Source organism: Bubalus kerabau, chromosome 12 (genome assembly GCF_029407905.1).
Source record: "Bubalus kerabau isolate K-KA32 ecotype Philippines breed swamp buffalo chromosome 12, PCC_UOA_SB_1v2, whole genome shotgun sequence".
NCBI lineage: Eukaryota > Metazoa > Chordata > Mammalia > Artiodactyla > Bovidae > Bubalus > Bubalus kerabau.
Window position 1 is genome coordinate 16,344,677 of NC_073635.1, and position 22,987 is coordinate 16,367,663.

General features: G+C 40.9%; 1 protein-coding gene across 3 annotated transcripts in view; it reads left to right on the forward strand.

The window, feature by feature from the left end:
• The window catches only part of COG3 (component of oligomeric golgi complex 3), a 61,362-nt gene that overhangs the window by 14,984 nt on the left and 23,391 nt on the right, over nucleotides 1-22,987 (forward strand). For all 3 annotated transcript variants that reach the window (XM_055542038.1, XM_055542037.1, XM_055542039.1), the window contains exons 7-16: nucleotides 444-569; nucleotides 3,347-3,427; nucleotides 5,083-5,126; nucleotides 5,596-5,722; nucleotides 6,317-6,408; nucleotides 7,531-7,670; nucleotides 9,346-9,506; nucleotides 13,610-13,721; nucleotides 17,260-17,384; nucleotides 21,976-22,065. In XM_055542038.1, the coding sequence (XP_055398013.1) occupies nucleotides 444-569; nucleotides 3,347-3,427; nucleotides 5,083-5,126; nucleotides 5,596-5,722; nucleotides 6,317-6,408; nucleotides 7,531-7,670; nucleotides 9,346-9,506; nucleotides 13,610-13,721; nucleotides 17,260-17,384; nucleotides 21,976-22,065 (1,098 nt within the window). The remainder of the gene's footprint in view (nucleotides 1-443; nucleotides 570-3,346; nucleotides 3,428-5,082; nucleotides 5,127-5,595; nucleotides 5,723-6,316; nucleotides 6,409-7,530; nucleotides 7,671-9,345; nucleotides 9,507-13,609; nucleotides 13,722-17,259; nucleotides 17,385-21,975; nucleotides 22,066-22,987) is intronic.

Consider the following 22,987-nt stretch of genomic DNA (forward strand, 5'->3'; position numbering starts at 1 on the left):
ATTTGTTTAGACTGTTGACTTCCTGTTTTGCTAGGTACTTCATTGGAAACAAAATTATTACTTGGCAGGGGAAATGAAAGGACAAGCCCTTTGGTGTAATCACCATCTCTTTCTTTCCACTGAAGATTTATAACTGTATTTATTTCACCCAACTCCAATCCTTTTCCTAGTTGGGCCTCACATATTAGCCTTGAGTTCTGTGCAGTACTGAAAATATATTTTGCTAAAAATGGCTAATATTTATTGAGCCTTGCTTTGTGTCAGGCACAGGGAATTTGGCTATGACCAAGACAGTCATAGTATTTGTCTTCAAGGAGGGTATGACCTACATAAGACCTGCCTTTGAACTTTCCGTATAGCTTTGCATAAAGGTTGGTTTTCATTAAATGTTTGCTTTGTTAATGTTTCTTTCATATTTATAAATCTTTCCATTTCCTTTACAGCCGAATTTTAAAGATTATCCTGTATATTTACTGAAGTTTAAGCAGTGTCTTTCTAAAGCTTTGCACCTCATGAAGACATACACTGTGAACACACTACAGAACCTCACAAATCAGTTATTAAAAAGGGTGAGTTAACTGGTGAGGTGGGGGCGTTTTTTTTGATTCGTTTATTTTCCATAACCTTAGTCTGAATACATAGAAGAACTATACAGAAAAGATCTTCATGACCCAGATAATCACAGTGGTGATTAACCTGGAGTGCAAAGTCAAGTGGGCCTTAGGAAGCATCGCTACGAACAAAGCTAGTGGAGGTGATGGAATTTCAGTTGAGCTATTTCAAATCCTAAAAGATGATGCTGTGAAAGTGCTGCACTCAATATGCCAGCAAATTTGGAAAACTAAGCAGTGGCCACAGAACTGGAAAAGGTCAGTCTTCATTCTAACCCCAAAGAAAGGCAATGCCAAAGAATGCTCAAACTACTGCACAATTGCACTCATTGTATACGCTAGTAAAGTAATGCTCAAAATTCTTCAAGCCAGGCTTCAACAGTATGTGAACTTTGAACTTCCAGATGTTCAAGCTGGATTTAGAAAAGGCAGAGGAACCAGAGATCAAAGTGCCAACATCTGTTGAATCATTGGAAAAGCATGAGAGTTCCAGGAAAACATCTGCTTCTGCTTTATTGACTACACCAAACCTTTGACTGTGTGGATCACAACAAACTGGAAAATTCTGAAAGAGATGGAAATACCAGACCACCTGACCTGCCTCCTGAGACATCTGTATGCAGGTCAAGAAGCAACAGAATTGGACATGGAACAACAGACTGGTTCCAAATCGGGAAAGGAGTATGTCAAGGTTGTATATTGTCACCCTGCTTATTTAACTTATATGCAGAGTACATCATGAGAAATGCTGGGCTGGAGGAAGCACAAGCTGGAATCAAGATTGCCAGGAGAAATATCAGTAACCTCAGATATGCAGATGACACCACCCTTATGGCAGAAAGTGAAGAGGAACTAAAGAGCCTCTTGATGAAAGTGAAAGAGGAGAGTGAAAAAGTTGGCTTAAAACTCAACATTCAGAAAACGAAGATCATGGCATCCGGTCCCATCACTTCATGGCAAATAGGTGGGGAAGCAATGGAAATAGTGACAGAGTTTATTTTTTTGGGCTCCGCAGTCACTGCAGATGGTGACTGCAGCCTTGAAATTAAGACACTTGACCAACCTAGACAGCATATTAAAAAAGCAGGGACTTTGGTTTGCCAGCAAAGGTCCATCTAGTCAAAGCTATGGTCTGTCCAGTAGTCATGTATGGATGTGAGAGTTGGACTGTGAAGAAAGCTGAGCGCCGAAGAATTGATGCTTTTGAACTGTGGTGTTGGAGAAGACTCTTGAGAGTCCCTTGAACTACAAGGAGATTGGACTGGTCAATCCTAAAGGAAATCAGTCCTGAATGTTCATTGGAAGGACTGATGCTGAAGCTGAAACTCCAGTACTTTGGCTACCTAATGGGAAGAACTGACTCATTGGAAAAGACCCTGATGCTGGGAAAGATTGAAGGCAGGAAGAGAAGGGGATAACGGAAGATGAGATGGTTGGATGGCATCACTGACTCAATGAACATGAGTTTGAGCAGGCTTCAGGAGTTGTTGAAGGACAGGGAGGCCTGGCGTGCTGCAGTCCATGGGGTTGCCAAGAGTCATACATGACTGAGCGACTGAACTGAACTGACTGAGTTCTGTTTTTTAATCTATTGTTAAATAGAATATACATTGCAACTTCATTTATAACAAGAAAAATGGCCATATATATTTGTCTGTCACAGTTTTATTTTCAAAGAATACATAAGAGTGTGAGAAATAATTCAGTACTATATGATAAATAATAAAAAAGATTCAGACTATTTCTCACTTAAACTTTTTCTTTTTAAAGAAAATATTAGGAAATACATCAAAATGATAAAAGTGGTTCTGAGTGGTGGAATTATATACGATGGGTGATTTGAATATTTTTCTTTATAAATGATGGGTTATTTAATTTTCTCTATTTAGGAACTTTATGATTATTGAATGCCTCCTAAATGCTTGGCATTGGACTGGGAACTGTACAGTAGTGAAAGGAGATGACAAGGTCCCTGCCCTCGTGGCGCTTATATTCAGGAGAAACAATCAGTAAAGGAATAAATTAATCAATTAAAGATTGTGGTAGATGCCAGGTGGAAAATTAGCTGAGTGTTAGGTTAGAAAATAAGAGTGGAGCTAGATAGGATGGTCATTGAGCACATTTCTTTCCTAAAAAAAAAAAAAAAAAACCTTAAAGGTAATACATTTTATTTTTTAAGCTTACTTTCTAAAAATATGGAATATTTTCTTGAGCTCTCAGTTCAGAGCTACTGATTTTTGTATTGCATTTCATCATTCACATTGCTCTTAGCTTACGGAACAGATTGTATGATTTTTCTATTTTGCAAAATTTTTAATTTTGAAAACTAATACGTCCTGGTACTTAACAATGTGTTAGTGCTTTATATCTGAGCTCTGTAAAACGTTTGTGCATATGTTTTGTCTCCATTTAATGGATGTCCTGTATCTCAGAGAGGTTAAATAATTTGACCAATGTTCTACAGTCCGTAAAGGACTGTGAATCTGAATTCAGTCTTTTTTACCGCCAAAATTCTTGAAACATAGGATAAATTTTAATTATGAAAAGGAGAGAGATGGCAGCTCCACACAATTATTTTATATGTAGCAATAACAATATTTAGTCTTTCTCTCTGTAAGCTTTTGGTTGGTATATAGGCCAAGCAGGAGCCATATGACATGGTTTGTGTTATATTTTCTGAATAATTTTTTGTTTGCTAATTACCTGCCTTCTCTGTCTTCCGCCTGTGTCTTTAGGATCCTTCATCTGTACCTAATGCAGACAATGCCTTTACACTATTTTATGTGAAATTTCGAGCTGCTGCCCCCAAAGTCAGAGTAAGTCTATTGACATAAAAAAGATACTGCTATGAAATTTATTTAGCCAGCCCTTTGGAAATGCTAATGTATGTTAGGTCCATTGCTTATACCAGGAAAATGAGCATGAGTGAATGGTAGGCTTTGTCCTTCCACATTACAGCAGTATATGTTGAGGGGCTTTAAGCCCGCAGAGCAGGAAACACCTAGCTCTTCTGTGATGCTCAGGGAAGGTTTCCAGATGAAGCTGATATTTGAGCTTAAAAAGCTTGAATATAGAGAGGACTTGGGGGGATTGATAAGGATGTTTTTTTACAGAGAGAGCAACATGTACAAGGAAGGTACTAGAAGCATAAAAGACATGTCTTTGGGGAGAACCTCATTTAATTTGTTGATGTTAGAACACAGACTTTAGTCGAGTGTGATGAGAAGTGAGAATGGTGGCAGAGACCATCTCACGAAGGGTGTTCCATGTGATGCTAGTTCAGGAAAAGCAGAGAACCAGTACAATATTTTAAACCAGTGTCATCCCAGATACAGCCGACTGGAGCTGGGATGTGTATCTTTTTTTATTGTTGTGAAGTTTCTAGAAAGAGTGGTCTACTTTTGCTGACTTTGACCCCACTCTCTTCCTTGTATCCATCTTGAAAGTAAGTAAGTGGAAAGGAGTTTTTGTTTTTCAAAGCAGGAACTTAGTCTTGTTTAGAGAAGATACAGCAGCTGTTGATAGTTTGAGGTTTAGATTGTGCCAGGGTGGTTGCTTGTTAGTCAGTTAACAGTGACAGTTTTGATTAGAAAAAATGGTGTAGGCATGAGGGCTCAGTGATGAGTGGTATTTTTGGTCTGTTAGAAATTGACTAAGTAAGGTGCAGTAGTCAGTGTTTTTCAGAATTTGGTGAGACAGGTGATACTGCTGATGGAATGTATTAATACTTAATTTCTTCCTCAAAAACATTTTAGCAGAATGGAACAAAAGTCTCTAAAAATATTTATCTTTTCTGACCAGTGCTGGGAGTCCCCAACTGGGAATATTATTGTATCAGCTTTCCAAGGTCAGAAATGGAATCTCAGTGACGTGGGCTTGTTCTCCGGACTCAGACAGCTACTGGGAGTCAGCACTTAAACCCTCTAGTTTCACTTCAAGACCCAGAGCTCTTAACCACTGGGCTGATATTCTTAGAAAACAACCTTGATGACTAGCAATAGAAGAATGTCTGACTAAGAGTGCATCCACTCAGCAGGATATCAAGTAGCCATGTAAAGTAATGTTTTAAATAGTATTTATGATGATGACTCACGGGCTGTTTACTAAGTGCCAGGCGGGAGGCTAAGGCTTTTCAAACATTTTCATCTGATAACAGAAGTTATTTAATAAAAGGAAAGTGTTTTAAAATATTAGTTTTTCAAAAGCAGATTGTAAAGCTGAATATATAGTATAATTCCAGTTTTGTTTAAAAAGGAAAATAACTGTGTACATACAAACACAGAAAGAGAATATTTTAAAATACTGTTATTTTTTTTTTTTTTTTAATTTTTGCGTTTAGGTGATTTTTATGTTTCAGCTTTTTTGTATTCCCAGATTTTCTAACATGAGCTTCTGTTACTGTTACAATCAGAAAGTAATTAAAAGTATAACTAAAACAGATGAAGTTAGTGAGCTTTTCTTTCTTCCACAGACTCTCATCGAACAGATAGAACAACGATCTGAAAAAATACCTGAGTGAGTACCCACAGGTTCTTCAGTTTCCAAATTACCTTCCTTGAAGTGCTATTTTTTCCAAGTTTGCTGTGTCCTTGATGTTTTCTTAGCAATTACCTGTGTGCTATACCAGCCTTTTCTTGTGGCACACAGCTCAGTTTGGGGAGCAAGGTCATAGACCTGACTTTATGAGTCTACAAAGCATTCTTTTCCCATATAGCCGGATTTTCTTCTCATTGAGGTAGATGTAGGACCACTACTCCTGGAAGATGAATCTTTCTTTAAAAGATAAAGGTTTTATTAGATCATTGTGATTTGTTTGCTTTTTCTTTATATACATAAATATTTCTAGTTTTTAAATGTGGGCAAGTGAGCAGCAACCATATATAACCTTGGAGGCTTGACACCCTATTTTGGGATTTAGAATCAGATTTAATTTACCTACCTGGAATCAGAAGTTTATGCTCCAGTCTCATTTGCTTTTCATCAGATACCAACAACTGCTAACTGACATCCACCAGTGTTACCTTGATCAGCGGGAACTCCTTTTGGGCCCCAGTATTACTTGTACTGTAACAGAGTTGACCAGCCAGAATAACAGGGACCACTGTGCCTTGGTAAGTTTCTGCTTGTTGTGGTTTAATGTTAAACCTTCTCTTAAGCTGGTCTGACACCCTAGAAACTACACGTGGGTAAATAAGTTTTGGTCCCCCCATCAACAACCTTACAGAATCTTTCATTTATGACAAATCTCACTTAGTAATTAGCATTCATTTGGGCAAAATATTCTAATTTTGATCTATTTTTGAGCATGTGATGATTTACAAATAAGTATTGTTTTTTGAAAGATGAAGTTTCAGAGTTGGTGGATTTATGTAGACAGTTTAATCTTAGCTTTTGCTGCAGAAGTGCTTTTTTATTTAGTGTGATTTTAATTCAGACTGTAGGAAAGTACATAAAGATTCTTTTTTTAAATACCCCCCCTTTGAACTGGAAGAGCACTTTTCATTGTCATAAGTTTAGAAAATGTAAGAAAATAAAAGTCATCCATATCCCCATTATGCCGAAAACCGTTTTCTGTTATTTAGGAAGTTGTTTTATGAATTATCTATGCATTGTCTCTTTGTAAATAAAAGTGTGCTTTACTTCATCGGTGCTGGCTGGAGTCGTCATGCGCCTTTAACCATAGGTGGTGTGTGCTTGTTCCACAGGTTCGCAGTGGCTGTGCCTTTATGGTTCACGTGTGCCAGGATGAGCACCAGCTGTACAATGAATTTTTCACAAAACCAACGTCAAAATTAGAGTACGTGGTACATAGACTCCAATTCTTGTTTTTAAGATTTAATTTGCTAATGGCTTATTACATTATAGTAGTACTCTAAAATTAACTAAGGCGTGTTTTAATTTTTGTGGGTATATGAACAGAATTGTTGGATGAGACAGTGGCTATTTACTTTGAAATAAATTTGCAGCTTAAAGGCCAGTATGCTTTCATATTTTTATAATTATGGAAACAGTAAGTTACAAGAGTAAGAATCCTGTATAGGCAGCTATTTTGGTATATGGAGCCGTTGATCTCCACTAAGTATAATAATTCTTTCTAGTTAAAAAAATTCTATGATTCTAACTCATGAGAGATACTTAAAAATGTAGATACTATTTAAAATCCTTTTTCTTATTTTTCTCAAAGTGTCTTTCAAATCCACTGTTAGTCACTTCTGGGTTCTTCATATTGGCGATTTTGACTCATAAGAATCCCAAGATTATGACTGTCATAATGGGGAAGAACCAAACACATCTTACGGTTTTGGTGAAAGACTATATATAGAAGAGTACGGTTGACAATGTAAAGACTGTAGACAGACTCACTTTTTTCTTTTCAAATGTTTAAAATTGTCAAAATACTTGGTGCATGTCCAGAACACTTTGAGTTTTGTTTATCTAAATCTGTATGTATTCAAGAGTTTTGAACCAGTCTTTCCTGGGAAAAATGTCACCATTTGATTCATAGTGGTGTAGGTTATTTTATAGTGTAGGAAAATTAAAAAATAATTATTTTATAGTGTAGGTTATTTATGGTGTAGGAAAATTAAGTCTACTGAAATATTTTATTGTTTTTGAAAGGACATGCACAAGATTATTGCTATATAAGTAAAAATTATAATAAATTGACTTTCAGCTGGGGCCAGCTAATTTGTTGACTGTGAGGATTGCTTATTCTGAGCTTTTTTATAGATTCTAGCAAAAACAGTTAAGAGGATTACTTTCAGCCTTTCACTTCTCATTATTTAATGTTCCCGCATATTATTTTCCAGTATATTTTCATTATTTTTATTGGCTGGAAGTAATTAAGGATGACTTTTAAACTATTAGAAAATACTGAAAGGATTACTATTGGTAACCATGTTTCATTCTTTCATTTTAGCGAACTTTTGGAGAAACTGTGTGTGTCGTTGTATGATGTCTTCAGGCCATTGATCATTCATGTTATTCACTTAGAAACTCTATCGGAACTTTGTGGGATTCTTAAAAATGAGGTGCTTGAAGATCATGTACAGAATAATGGTAAATGATAAGTAGAAATGATCATTTCAAAGATTATTTTTAAAAAATATTTATTTAGTACACTGGGTCTTTGTTGTGGCATGTGGGATCTAGTTCCCTGACCAGGGGTCAAGCTCAGGCCCCCTGCATTGGGAGCACAGAGTCTTAGCCACTGGACCACCAAGGAAGTGTCCTGAAAGTGAAGGTGAAGTCGCTCAGTTGTGTCCGACTCTTTGCGACCCTGTAGACTGTAGCCCGCTAGGCTCCTCTGTCCATGGGATTCTCCAGGCAAGAATACTGGAGTGGGTTGCCATTTCCTTCTCCAGGGTATCTTCCCAACCCAGGGATCAAACCCCGGTCTTCTGCATTGGAGGCAGACGCTTTATCCTCTGAGCCACCAGGGAAGCTGACCACCAAGGAAGTGTCCCGAAAGGTGGTTTTAAATTATATCTGTGACTCAGTGAATTTGAAAAAGATTATCCATTCCCCACCCCGTCACTGCTGCTGCTGCTAAGTCGCTTCAGTCGTGTCCGACTCTGTGCGACCCCATAGATGGCCGCCCACCAGGCTCCCCCGTCCCTGGGATTCTCCAGGCAAGAACACTGGAGTGGGCTGCCATTTCCTTCTCCAATGTGTGAAAGTGAAGTCGCTCAGTCGTGTCTGACTCCTAGCAACCCCATGGACTGCAGCCTACCAGGCTTCTCCATCCATGGGATTTTCCAGGCAAGAGTACTGGAGTGGGGTGCCATCGCCACCCCCCCCACATCCCTATACAAATTTAATATATTTAAAACTTCGGTTGATTGATGCCTTGTCTCTTTTTGAACCACTTTATCCTGTGATTATAATAATAATGGGGAAATAATTTTAAAGTCTGTATAAAATTAGTAATAAAATAATTGCAGTTACTGTTCTTTCTGGCATCTGAAATCCAGAGAGAACCAACCATTAGTTTTGTTTGGGCATTTCTAGTACACTGTTGGGGCTTCCCAGGTGGCTCAGTGGTAAAGGATCTTCCTGCAATGCAGCAGACCCGGGATCAGGAAGACCCCCTGGAGAAGGAAATGGCAACCCACTCCAGTATTCCTGCCTGGAAAATTCCATGGACAGAGGAGCCTGGCAGGCTACAGTCCACTCTGGGGTCACAAAAATTCGGACACGACTGAGCACACACGCCTGACTAGGGATTGAAGCTGGACCCTTGGTAGTGAGAGTGCAGAGTCCTAACCACTGAGCCTCTGAGGAATTCCCTCATTTTATTTTTTAAACTCATTTTTCCTTGTAAGAATGTTAGCAAGTCGTTTAGTATCTGTGGAACTCAATTTATATGTAAAATGGGGATTAACTCAGTTAACAAGTTGCTTTAGCCATCTCTCAGGATTGGTATGAAGCTAAATGGTATAAAGCTATAGCTTTTAAAAATCACAGAGCATTTTAAAACTAAGATTTTATTATTTATATTAATACTAGAAGTTATTTCACAGAGTCTCAGGAAGAAGATCTAAGGGCAAATTTATTTCCCAACTTTAAATCTGAGGAAATTGGAAGACAGTTATTTCAAAATAGAATATAACCAGTCCCTGAAGCAAGACTGGTTTTTCCTGTTGTAGACAATTTTGTAATGTTTTTGCTTGTTTAAAGAAAGTATTTTCTAAATCTAAAGGAATGGGTGATTGCACTTTTGTTTTTAAATCAGCTGAACAGCTGGGGGCATTTGCAGCTGGCGTAAAGCAGATGCTAGAAGATGTACAGGAGCGGCTTGTCTACCGGACCCACATCTACATTCAGACAGACATCACAGGCTACAAACCAGCTCCTGGAGATCTAGCGTATCCTGATAAGTTAGTTATGATGGAGGTGGGTCTTCATGTTGGATCTTTCACCCACCCCCACACATTTGGATATTTTATACCAAACATGGTGAAGATAGGATATTTCTTTTTAATTCTCATTCAGGATGCAAAATCAAGGGAAACTTGACGTGAAATCTTAGGAAATAATGTTTTAAAAAAACTGAACAGAAATGATTGGTTGGGGTGTTCTTTTTTTTGTCCTTCCTTTAAGTTGTATTTTATAAACATTCTGTTCAGTTATCTCTTCTTTTCCATTATGCATTCTGTTTTTAAGTTGAATTTGTGTTTTCTTTTTTTTTTTTGTAAGTGGCATCAGTTCAGTCACTCAGTTGTGTCCAACTCTTTGCGACTCCATGGACTGCAGCACACCAGGCTTCCCTGACAGTCACCAACTCCCGGAGCTTACCCAAACTCATGTCCATTGAGTTGGTGATGACATCCAACCATCTCATCCTCTGTCATCCCCTTCTCTTGCCTTCAATCTTTCCGAGCATCAGGGTCTTTTCCAATGAGTCAGTTCTTCCCATCAGGTGGCCAAAGTATAGAAGCTTCAGCTTCAGCATCAGTCCTTCCAATGAATATTCAGGACTGATTTCCTTTAGGATGGACTGGTTGGAACTCCTTGCAGTCCAAGGGACTCTCAAGAGTCTTCTTCAACACCACAGTTCAAAAGCATCTTCCTCGGCGCTCAGCTTTCTTTGTAGTCCAACTCTCACATCCATACATGACTACTGGAAAAACCATAACTTTGACTAGACGAACCTTTATTGGTAAAGTAATGTCTCTGCTTTTTAATATGCTGTCTAGGTTTGTCATAGCTTTTCTTCCAAGGAGCAAGTGTCTTTTAATTTCATGGCTGCAGTCATCTCTGCAGTGATTTTGGAGCCCCCCAAAATAGTCTGTCACTGTTTCCATTGTTTCCCCCTCTATTTGCCATGAAGTGATGGGACTGGATGCCATGAACTTGGTTTTCTGCATGTTGAGTTTTAAGCCAACTTTTTCACTTTTCTCTTTCACTTTCATTAAGAGGCTCTTTAGTTCTTCTTCGCTTTGTGCCATAAGGGTGGTGTCATCTGCATATCTGAGGTTATTGATATTTCTCTCGGCAATCTTGATTTCATCCAGGCCAGCATGTTGCATGATGTACTCTGCATATAAGTTTAAATAAGCAGCGTGACAATATACAACTTTGATGTACTCCTTTGGAACCAGTCTGTTGTTCCATGTCTGATTCTAACTGTTGCTTCTTGACCTGCATACAGATTTCTCAGGAGGCAGGTCAGGTGCTCTGGTATTCCCTTCTTTTTAAGAAGTTTCCATAGTTGGCTCCTAAGCCCAGCCCGGTTGGTCAGGTCCCTGAACTCTTCCACCAGTTTTGGGCAGCTCCTGCTCTGCAGGGTCTGCACACTGCTCCCAGGTGTCCTGCAGCAGTTTTGTACCAAACTTCCTGGCTTCTCACCCTGGCCCTCCTGTGACAATGAGACTCTGCAGCTGCCAGCCAGGCCTGTTTCCAGACCCTCCTCGGGTCAGACCTCTGTGTTGACTGTGGCCTTGAAGGTGATTCCAGGTTAGCTACCCCGCTGGATGCAGTGACGGGAGCTTCCGACCCTCCTAGAGGAGGAGGCGCCCGTGTTCGGAGTAATGCACAATGAAGCAAAGTAGGTAAAAGCAGGAAGGCAAGGAAGCAAGCTTGCTGGCCGAGACCCCCTCAGCCTGACCGTGTTTCTCACCTTGTGCCTTTAGATCTGCCCGTTGTTTGTAAGTGACATAGAAGAGGATTAGTAACATATGAGCCACCAGAGTGGATGGTCATATAACCATGTGTCATGGTCTCTTAGTAAAAACCCTGGAGGTTGTGTCTACTCAAAACTACACAGTTGCTGCTGCTGCTGCTAAGTCGCTTCAGTCGTATCCGACTCTGTGCGACCCCATAGACGGCAACCCAGCAGGCTCCCTCGTCCCTGGGATTCTCCAGGCAAGGACACTGGAGTGGGTTGCCATTTCCTTCTCCAATGCATGAAAGTGAAAAGTGAAAGTGAAGTCACTCAGTCATGTCCGACTATTAGCAACCCCATGGACTGCAGCCTACCGGGCTCCTCTGTCCATGGGATTTGCCAGGCAAGAGTACTGGAGTGGGGTGCCATTGCCTTCTCCAAACTACACAGTACTCGTCTCCAATTTATGGTCTGAAGACTTAGGTACATCTCACTAATCTTTCAGTTACAAATGTATTTTCATTTCCTTTGAGTGCTGGACAGAGTTTAAATAATGCCTAGGGTATTAGTGCTAAAACAGAATTAGAACCTGGAGCTTCTTATTTTTATTGATTCATTTTTTTGAATGACAAAGTCAAGTATACTGCTGCAGGTTACAGCAATGGAGACAGGACATGGGAAGGCGCAGGGTGGGGGAGTTGGTGGTGTCGCCAACTGTTCCAGGAAGTTAGTGACGGCAACCCTGGGCCTTGGCCTGTGCTGAGCTGTCAGCACGCTGGGAAGTCAGCCAGTCGGTGCACCTTGGACCTGCCGGTCACCCCCTCACGGGCCAGGCCCACAGTAAAGCTCGAGGCACAGCCCAAAGCTCTAGGCAGCATGTCCCTCCTGCCCATGGGGTCACTGGCACAGGTCAGAGCACAGAGGAGGGCACTGCGGAGATGACCTCTGCTGGGGCGCATAGCCTCAGGAAGGTGTCTACCTGGTGAAGGAGCAGCCTGTGCCTTCTTGGTGGGGACCTTCAGCAGTGCCAGCTTCTTGGGCAGACTGGTGTTAGTGGGTCTGCTTCTAAGCCTGATGCAGGGACTTGTGCTCGCTTTCTCCTTCTTCCCTTTCTTCCCTTGTCTCCTTGTGAATATCAGTTTTTGTTTTCTAGATAGAGTACCTGTTTTAATAATTCTGTCTGATAGGATGTCAGGTGATTAAGTTTACTATGTACTCCCCATGCCCCCACCGTGGACTTCCCAGGTGGCACTAGTGGTAAAGAACCCTCCTGCCAATGCAGGAGATGTAAGCCATGTGGGTTCAGTTCCTGGGTCGGGAAGACCCCCTGGAAGAGCACGTAGCAGTCCACTCCAGTATTCTTGCATGGAGAATCCCATGGACAGAGGAGCCTGGTGGGCTACAGTCCGTGGGGTCACAAAGAGCTTGACATGACTGAAGCGGCTTAGCACACACGTATAGCCCCTCCCAGTTTAATTTAGTGGTACATTTGATACGTTTATTCCGTAATCACATGGCCAGTGTCTTGAGTCTTTTCTTGTGTAGACCTCTTGGTTTAGACCTCTTGAATACCGCTTTCAGTGAATCTACTTGTTTTCTTTTGGTGAGGGTCCGGGGGTATAGCATGGTCTGGCTGTTACATCTCTGTGCCCTTTGGGGATTAGCTCTACTTTTTTTTTTTTTTTTTTTTTTAATACTTTCTGATTTGTGCATGCAGAATGAAAGGACAGCCCTGATTGATTTGGAGCCTGTCTCCTGAATCTGGCCATTTCTTTTTTGTCAGTAGCTGAATGTCTTTCAGGCCTTCATTTCTGTGTATTTCCGCCTGTATAACCAATGTAACTTGGTAGGATTTTCACTGCCCCCTTAGTAGTTAGTGATGTGTATATTTGATGATATTTTTTAAGCAGTGAAGAAGAGCCAGATAGTTTCCAGTCCATAAGATAATTTTTAAAAATCTGTTAAAAAAAAGACCAAACTGTAGCTGTTCTCATGCACATAAAGAGAAAACCATGGTGTGAGTTAGCTAACACTTGATACAAGCATGTCTGACATCCACAATGTATCCAATCTTAAATCTGAGTATTTTGTTTCTAAATATAAAGTTGAAAATTAAGCTTCTAATCTGAGCCTTGTATATTTGACTCTTTAGCACATACCTTGTAATGGTTCTGAAATTAGTGGTTCAGGAAAGTCTGTGTTTGCTTTTATGAAAATAGAGACACTGCCAGTTTAACTCTTCATTTCTATGTGCTGTTTTGGCATGGTTCTCTTAAGTAGTCCATTTATTCATCAATTAGGATATATATTTTTTACTTTATAGAAACATTGTGTTCGTGTTGCTAGACACAGCTAAAAACTACTTTTAATGTTCTCTGATTTCTTTATACAGCAAATTGCTCAGAGTTTAAAAGATGAACAGAAGAAGTTACCACCTTCAGAAGCTTCGTTTTCAGATGTTCGGTTAGAAGAAGCAGAGCCTCCTAATAGTCTAACAAAATCTGGTATGTTATGCTGTCTTTAACTTCCATTATTTAATTCATTCATTTAATAAACTTATATTGAGGACTTGCCGTGTCTCAGGCATGAAAAACTGTTTATGGCTTTGAGGAGCCCACACTTTAGTCGGGGGAGATGGGCATGCCACAGGCATTAAGCAAGAAGTTCCGGGGTGACAGGATAAAGATACGCACAGGACTCTCTAGGACCGTGGAAGGACCATGGAAGAATTGTAAAGGGGAATGAGCTTTGCGTGCAGAAAGGCAGGTTCAGTCAGAGCTGTGGAATCTGAAAGCTGTCGTGTGGATGAGTATGAGAGAGCCAGGTGGAATAAGGTTGTTTAAGACAGAGCAGCATGGAGGCCTGCAGACAGGAGTGGAACACCGTAGATGCTTGGAGAGGTCATGTGGTTTGGGGGGTTCGGCACCAGTTATTTATAGGGAAGGAGCAGCTGAAACGGGCCAGAGTGTGGTAGGTGTCAGGTGATACTCTCATGGACTTGGAAATTCCAGCTACTTGTACCATGAGTTTTGCATTTTGTAAATGTGCCTGGACTGGGGTGAAAAATCGACAGAAATGTATGGGATAGCTTGAACTAGGGTGCATTGTATGCAAGGAGCAAAATTGTCTAGAGTCACCCTGGATAACTCGTGAGTTATCCGTGCCCCCTATGTTGGCAGGTGGATTCTTAAACACTGGACCACCAGGGAAGTCCAGGGTGGCGTTTTAATGTGTCACATTTATGATTCACATAATAGTCCTCTTGGACTGCACTGCTCTAGAGCTAAAAAGAGGAAGACTGGTTTAGAGATAAAGACGGAGGCGTCATTGACACTTTGGAATTGTATAAGATCACCCAGGACAGAGAGGAGCAGGATAGTGGTGGAAGTCTGGGGAGAGACTCGTAACAGGGGCTGACATTAGGAGCAGATGGAGGGAGTGGACCGGTACCAGGTTGGCAGGGAAAGAACAGCCAGAGGGGTGGGAAGCAGGAAGAGAGGGTGTGATGAAGTCAGAGAGGAGGGCTTGGCAGAGTGGTTTGAGTAAAGAGCTAAGAAATAAGAAATCTGAGGACATCGTGGCCAGAGAGTGGGATACCGAGTTTTAATAATTAAGAGGTAGAATAGTTCGGAGTAGTAAAGTCTGTAGAAATTAATAAGAAAGTAATTCTGAAAGAAAGTTCAACTATCTGGACTAGGGGTGCAGGAATGGAAGCAAAGGTCTTTGGAGTTGAGAAGGTCAGGGACAACCACGTGGGTTATCCATATGGTTACTGATGTTATTCAGAATGGAGGTGGAATTGGGAATGGAAACCGGGACTCTGAGTCTTGGCAAGGGGAGCAAAAGAAAAAGAGTAATACTTTCCCTGGTCTTCTGGTATGTCAGAAGTACATATGAGATGCCTCTAAAGTGAGGACTTTAAATGATGTGATGTTCGTGTAGTAGGAGTAGTGAAGAAGTGAAAATGTTAGTCGCTCAGTCGTGTCCGACTCTGACCCCACAGACTGTAGCCCTCCAGGCTCCTCTGTCCGTGGGATTCTCCCGGCAAGAATACTGGAGTGGCCTGCCTTTCCCTTCTCCAGGGGATCTTCCCGACCCAGGGATCGAACCCGGGTCTCCTGCATTGCGGGCAGATTCTTTGCCATCTGAGCCACCAGGGAAGCCCAGTAGGAGTAGATGTCAGGGCAAATTGGCGGAGGGTCCATCCTGTGAAGAGGCTGATTATCAGTATCTTTAATAAGCGTAGCCCTTAATCGCCATGTCGAGCAAGTGAGGACAACTGAGGCTCACGGAGGAGGAGACGAGCAGGCGCGGGAGCCACCCTGCAGCTGGTTTGCGCTGCTCCTCAGAAGGGGCAGCCAGTAGGCCCTGGACTTGGCTGTATAAGGAACTTTCCCCATCCGCCGCTTCAACTATTAACTGTTCTCAGGAAAATGAAAAAAGGAACAAATAAATTGACTTCTGGCATTAAGCTACTTAAACACATTTATTTCACTAAACTTTAACTTGGGAGTACTTTTTGGGCTCTTTCATTTTGAAGGAGGAATCCTGCAGATAGCCTGGTTCTCAGCAAAACTATGGATACTTAATCTCCTAAATATTCCATCATATAATTTGTCTAGTTCATTCTTTCTCCTTAAGAAATTTTATATAAAGTAGATATCCTAGTTTAAAGTAAGGCAGAGCTTTTTAAAATTTTATAAGTATCACATGTTTTTGAAAAAAAAAAAAAAAAAAAAAGCTTACAGAACAAAAGAGAAAGCACCCATCCTCAATGTTGCCCTCAGCCCTTTCCTGCATAAATCCACTCCACGGCTTCCTGGTCTCCTTTTGAGCATATGCGGATCTGGCTGTTTTAAAATGTTTTTTATTTTTTTGGCTGCACTGCATGGCTTGCGGGATCCTTAGTTCCCCAACCAGGGTTCAAACCCAGGCCCCCTGCAGTGGAAGCACAGAGTCCTAAAGCACTGGACCGCCAGGGAATTCCCTATAGCTCTTTTTTAAAAAAATGAATTCTGTTTTGCTTGGCTATACTTTTACTTTTTTATTATTAAAAAAAATTCAAATACACAGAAACATGGAATGATACAATGAACACCTATGCCTGCCACCTGGATTTAAGACTTAACATTTTATCATGTTGTATCTATAGTTTTGCTAATTGTTTTAAAGTGAGTTATTGACATGATTGCAACTTTACCTTTGAGTATTTTAGCATCTCTCCCCCCACCCCCCAAAATGGGACATCTTTCATGTAACTATAAACCATTGTTGCAATGAAAATTTTGGTAATGTTTCCTGATGTGTTCTAATACGCAGCCCGCATTTCAGTCTGCCCTTCTTGTCTCAGAGGTCTCAGCTCCACTTTGACGGCTCATCCGAATTCTGGTCCCTCCACCCGGGTGACCGTGCTTCTCTCACAGAAGTGTTTCTGTGCAGCTGTGCAGCCACATTCCTCTCATTCTCCTCTTCACACTTGCTGGCAGCTCCCTTTTCTGACTTGGGGAGGGTGGGGTGGGGCGGGGGGCTGGACACACAGCTCTGGTCACTTGGGCACTGGATATACCATGTGGGCCTGAAAGTGGTACAGTTCTGCACGTGGAAGGCTGTCAGGCAAACGAGCTTTGATTAATCTTCCTGTTTAAAGTGCTTTGTTTTCTTGTCACTCCCCTTCCACCCTGACTTGTGTCCACATGACTATGTTTAGATCTGTCTCCTTTTTATTGGGTGTGTGGTATTCTGTAATGTGTGTATACTGCTCATGTAGTTCATAAAAATAATTGATTCCAGTGTGGAGAAGGCAACTTGGGCTGCATGTGGGTGGCTGGAATGTACGGATGTGGGTATTCAAGTGTGTTCTCGGTCAGTGTGTTAAATCTCACTTGTCACTGATGGAGATTCTTTTGACATTCTCGATTAGAAACGAGGCTAGAGAAAATGGATGCCTCCAGCCTTTGATAGGTAACAAAAACTAACCGTGTATAATTGCTGTGCATGTAAGACAGACCTGTGAAATGTCTTCTTTTCCACTTGGGGTTTTAGGTTCATCTGAATCTCTCAATCCTAGACCGCAGACCACGATTTCTCCAGCAGATCTTCATGGAATGTGGTACCCTACAGTTCGACGAACTCTTGTCTGTCTCTCCAAATTGTACAGATGTATAGACGTATGTCTGTCAGTCAATCCTTGTATCTTTACTGTAAATTGCTTGCTCTGTGACGTAAAATATTTTTTAATTTAAATTTTATTTTAAGATCTGGATGTAATATATTTTGCTTGGTATTAGATGCAAATAATAAGATTTTTATATACAGAGGTAACTTTAAGATCAATTTAACTTAGAGATTCTTAACCTGAGTGTTTTGTAGGCCCTCAGAATCCTCTCATGGGCTTTGGGTAGTCTCTGAACACCTTGAAGTTGTGGGTAAAATTTCGTCTATATTTTTGTAGTTGTCTTTTTGAGAAAAAGACATATAACTTTTATTGTTTCTGAAAGCCTGTAGCTTTTATTGTTTCTCATGGCTACAAACACATTTAAAACTGTTGATTATTTCATCTGTCTTTAGTCTATAGATGAAGAAAAAGATGCAGGAAAGTTAATATGTCCAATGTCACATACATATATTTCGTATAATATACATTTAGTACTGAATGCAACTACTTTTGTACTCAGTTTAAATCAACTTCTTTAACAAGTGTTTCTTCTTACACAGATTACATGTGTTACTAACCATGGACTAATTATTTGCTGAAATTAGCAGTACCCTTTTAGTTTTTTTAGCCTCAACTTATACTGCACATTTATTTTAGGTGGCATTTATTTTAAGCATTTCAGTTTAACAGTTTGTCAATCACTGAATGACCAGTTGTCTACATTTATTTACTGTTAGTGTTAAAACCCAAAAAAATGGTTTATAAAAATCAGTGACTTTAATTCACTTTTCAAAAATTAATTTGATCATTACAACTTAAATAGCATATGAAGAGAGAAGTGATCAAATACAGAAAGAAAAGAAAAGAAAGTGAAGTCGCTCAGTCATGTCCAACTCTTTGCGACCCCATGGACTGTAACCTACCAGGCTCCTCTGTCCGTGGGATTTTCCAGGCAAGAGTACTGGAGTGGGGTGCCATTTCCTTCTCCAGGGGATCTTCCCAACCCAGGGATTGAACCCGGGTCTCTGTGTTGCAGGCAGATGCTTTACCATCTGAGCCATCAGGGAAGACTACAATGATCATGTAATTAATTGTTCAGAAACCACTGTATGTTAAGAGTGTGGTTTAGAAGGGAACGTGTGTATCCCCTGCCACTCTGGAGATCCTCTGTGCTCACCATCCTCTGGCCTGAGCGGGATTGCACAGCGGACTCATGGAATTTACTGGAGAGCTCACTACTTGGAATCTATGTTAAACTGCATCATTCCTGGAGTTTGTGCTCGGAGATTCTGGAATTGAACCAGAAAGCGCCTTTTACTCCATTCTGGGACTTCTAGGGGTGAGGCTAGGTCTCTTGTACAGAGTTGGATTCTCAGCCATTTTGCCCAGCTGCTGAGATCTCTCCCAGAGGGAGACTTGGATATTGGCAGCCCTTCTTCCCCAGGTCCTCCCAGTAGATGTATTGAATGATAGTGTTAGGCTGGGATTCAGAAACTTCCTACAGTGGAGCCAGGATCCCAGGGGAAATACGTGGGGCCACATTGCACATAGACCCCATTGTCATCACAGACCCTGGGGAAGTCTCTTAGGTGCTTAGCGGGAATTTTAGGCAGACAGTAGGTAGGCCCACAAATGACACTGTGCCTGTTTTTATTTTATGCCCTAGGCCTGCCCATTACATTTTCACCTAGCTTGCATTCAAATCTTATCCCTCTCCATCTGACCAATCAAAGGTAAAGAAAGACATGAGTAGGAAGAAGAGAGGGTCTCAATCGAAGCTGTCTTCCTAAGGCAGGCAGGGTGAGTAACCTAGCAAGTTCAGTTCAGTTACTCAGTCGTGTCTGACTCTTTGCGACCCCGTGGACTGCAGCATGCCAGGCTTCCCTGTCCATCACCAACTCCTGGAGTTTACTCAAACTCATGTCCATTGAGTCAGTGATGCCATCCAACCATCTTATCCTCTGTCATCCCCTTCTCCTCCCACCTTCAATCTTGCCCAATATCAGGGTCTTTTCAAATGAGTCAGTTCTTCACATCAGATGGCCAAAGTATTGGAGTTTCAGCTTCAGCATCACTTCTTCCAATAAATATTCAGGACTGATTTCCTTTAGGATGTACTGATTGGATCTCCTTGGAGTCCAAGGAACTCTGAAGAGTCTTCTCCAACACCACAGTTCAAAAGCATCAATTCTTCGGCGCTCAGCCTTCTTTATAGTCCAACTCTCACATCCAGACATGACTACTGGAAAAACCATAGCTTTGACTAGATGTACCTTTGTTGGCAAAATAATGTCTACTTTTTAATATGCTGTCTAGGTTTATCATAACTTTTCTTCCAAGGAGCAAGTGTTTTTTAATTTCATTGGCTGCAGTTGCCATCTACAGTGATTTTGGAGCCCAGGAAAATAAAGTCTGTCACTGTTTCCATTGTTTCCCCATCTATTTGCCATGAAGTGATGGGACCAGATGCCGTGATCTTAGGTTTTTGAATGTTGAGTTTTAAGCCAACTTTTTCACTCTCCTCTTTCACTTTCATCAAGAGGCTTTTTCGTTCTTTGCTTCTGCCATAAGGGTGGTGTCATCTGCATATCTGAGGTTATTAATATTTCTCCCGGCAATCTTGATTCCAGCTTGTGCTTCATCCAGGCCAGCATTTCTCATTATGTACTCTGCATATAAGTTAAATAAACATGGTAACAATATACCTTGAGGTACTCCTTTTCCTATTTGGAACTAGTCTGTTGTTCTATGTCCAGTTCTAACTATTGCTTCTTGACCTGCATACAGATTTTTCAAGAGGCAGGTCAGGTGGTCTGTTATTCCCGTCTCTTTCAGAATTTTCCAGAGTTTGTTGTGGTCCACACAGTCAAAGGCTTTGGCATAGTCAATAAAGCAGAAGTAGATGTTTTCCTGGAACTCTCTTGCATTTTCTATGATCCAGCAGATGTTGGCAATTTGATCTCTGGTTCCTCTGCTTTTTCTAAAACCAGCTTGAACATCAGGAAGTTCACGGTTCACATACTGTTGAAACCTGGCTTGGAGAATTTTGAACATTACTTTACTAGTGTGTGAGATGAGTGCAATTGTGTGGTAGTTTGAGCATTCTTTGGCGTTGCCTTTCTTTGGGATTGGAATGAAAACACCTTTTCCTGTCCTGTGGCCACTGTTGAGTTTTCCAAATATGTTGGCATATTGAGTGCAGCACTTTCACAGCATCATCTTTCAGGATTTGAAATAGCTCAACTGGAATTCCATCAGCTCCCTAGCTTTGTTCGTAGTGATGCTTCCTAAGGCCCACTTGACTTTGCATTCCAGGATGTCTGGCTCTATGTGAGTGATCACACCATCGTGATTATCTGGGTCATGAAGATCTTTTTTGTACAGTTCTTCTGTGTAGTCTTGCCACCTCTTCTTAATATTTTCTGCTTCTGTTAGGTCCATACCATTTCTGTCCTTTATCGAGCCCATCTTTGCATGAAATGTTCCCTTGGTATCTCGAATTTTCTTGAAGAGATCTCTAGTCTTTCCCATTCTGTTGTTTTCCTCTATTTCTTTGCATTGATCACTGAGGAAAGGTTTCTTATCTCACCTTGCTATTCTTTGGAACTCTGCATTCAAATGGGTATATCTTGACCTAGCAAGAGACAGCCTTAATCTTGTCTAACTGTGCAGTAGCCTCATGAGAAACAGAAGAGAAGGTAACAGTACAAAAAGAGAATAAATCATTACGCACGAGACTAGAGCCCAGGATGGTGGCCTGGTAATAAATATTTTGCTCATACACATCCTTATCAGTTCCGTTTCAGGTGGAGTAGAGGCAGAGAGGAAGCAGGGGGGCTGACAGGAATCTGTGCACACACCTCACCTCTGGGAAGATACGGCAGTGGCAGAATTAAATTAATCCTACTTCACCTTCTGTTTTGTAACCTGATTTTGTTTTTAATTAATTATATTCTTGTACAAGAATTTTATCACTTCCTGTTCAGCATCCTTTGATTTCATGTACAGTGTTCCATAATTTAGATTTACTAGTATTTTGTCAGCTGCTTATCATTGAACATTTATTTCCAGATTTTTTGTTGTTGTTGTTGTTGCTTTAAATAATATTATGAAAAGAGCCATAAGTATGAATCTTAGAATACAGTACTGATATTACTTGGGATATGTTTTTAGAAGTGGATTTACTGAGGCTTTGTTTTAAAGTTGGTTTTGTATGTTTAAAAAACAGCCTATATCATGAGATCGTACTGGAGAGAGAGCTTCCCAAGGTCAGGTCGCATCTGCCTTGGGCACCTGCCACTGTGCTTCCAGGACCAGCACAGAGCCCGGCACGAAATAGGTGCTCAGGAAATAGTGTTGAATGGTCACGTGAGAGTTTCAAGAGGTGCAGATTAGGAAATTGTGCTGGTCTAGAAAGCTTGTGTGGCAATAGGAAAATCTGGGAGGAGTATCTGTTCAGTTCAGTTGCTTAGTCGTGTCCGACTCTTTGCAATTGGTAGTAATAAATTCATCAGATGAGGGCAAGCAAGCTGTACTCACAGCCTACAAATTTCTTTTGCTTTGTTTGAAGTGCTACAGGGGATGTTTCTCTTTTGTTTCACCAGAGGGCAGTGTTCCAAGGACTATCACAGGAAGCCTTGTCGGCCTGCATTCAGTCACTGCTTGGAGCGTCAGAGTCCATCAGCAAAACCAAGGTTTGATGAAGTGTTAGATGAAATCTGATCATCTATAATACTATTGTGGAATGCAGCGTTTATATACAGGCACAGAAATTTAAAGCCATTTTGGCAGTAGCATTTATTTTTTTAATGTGATTTAATTTTGAGGCCCTTTGAGAGGAGGTAGTACTTCATTTTAGTGCTAAAGACTACGCTATATAAGAGAGTGCCAGCTTTGCTGAAGTACCAAAGGTGATACTTAGGTTATAAATTCTGTGGGATAAAGGTTTCTTGTTCTAGCCTTAGTAGCAGGAAGGTACTGGACTGCTCTTTCCCTGGAATACCGAAACTGTTTTCAAGAAATGGTAGCAATCTGTCATCATCCCTACAATGACATTCCAAATAGTTGAATGGCCTCACTTGGAGGAATCAGTCAGTCAGTTTGGAAGATAAGAGTTGTGGCCCATGGATTATGTGACTAGAAGGAGTTGACATGATTTTGTAACTTACACTTTTTATTCAAGAAGAAGGGATCTGGTGCTGACGGCTGTTGGCATGTGCTTCTCCCACAACCCCTGAGATTTTTTTTTTCCAGAAAGTATGGTTCAGGATGCTGCTCTGTTTAACTCTCCACCTAAAATACCTATTGCTCACCAACAGGGAGGAAGTTGTGGGACTGTTTCCAGCCGAAATTTCATAGCTCGTGGGAGTTTTCAGACTTTGTGAACCTTTCTAGACTTCCAGATTTATAAACTTGGTTTCTAACTTCAAGGTTTTAGATAAACTAAAAACAGAAACCTCCTCACGGAAGAATGTGGGATCCTAGACAAGCTGGAAAAAGCTCTGCCTTTGTGACCACTGTATGTTCCCATTCATGGGATTGAGACTTGAAGGGAAATTCTGACACGGGAACTAGAAGAGAATGGAAAGTTAAGTTATAGACAGGCAGGTTGAAATT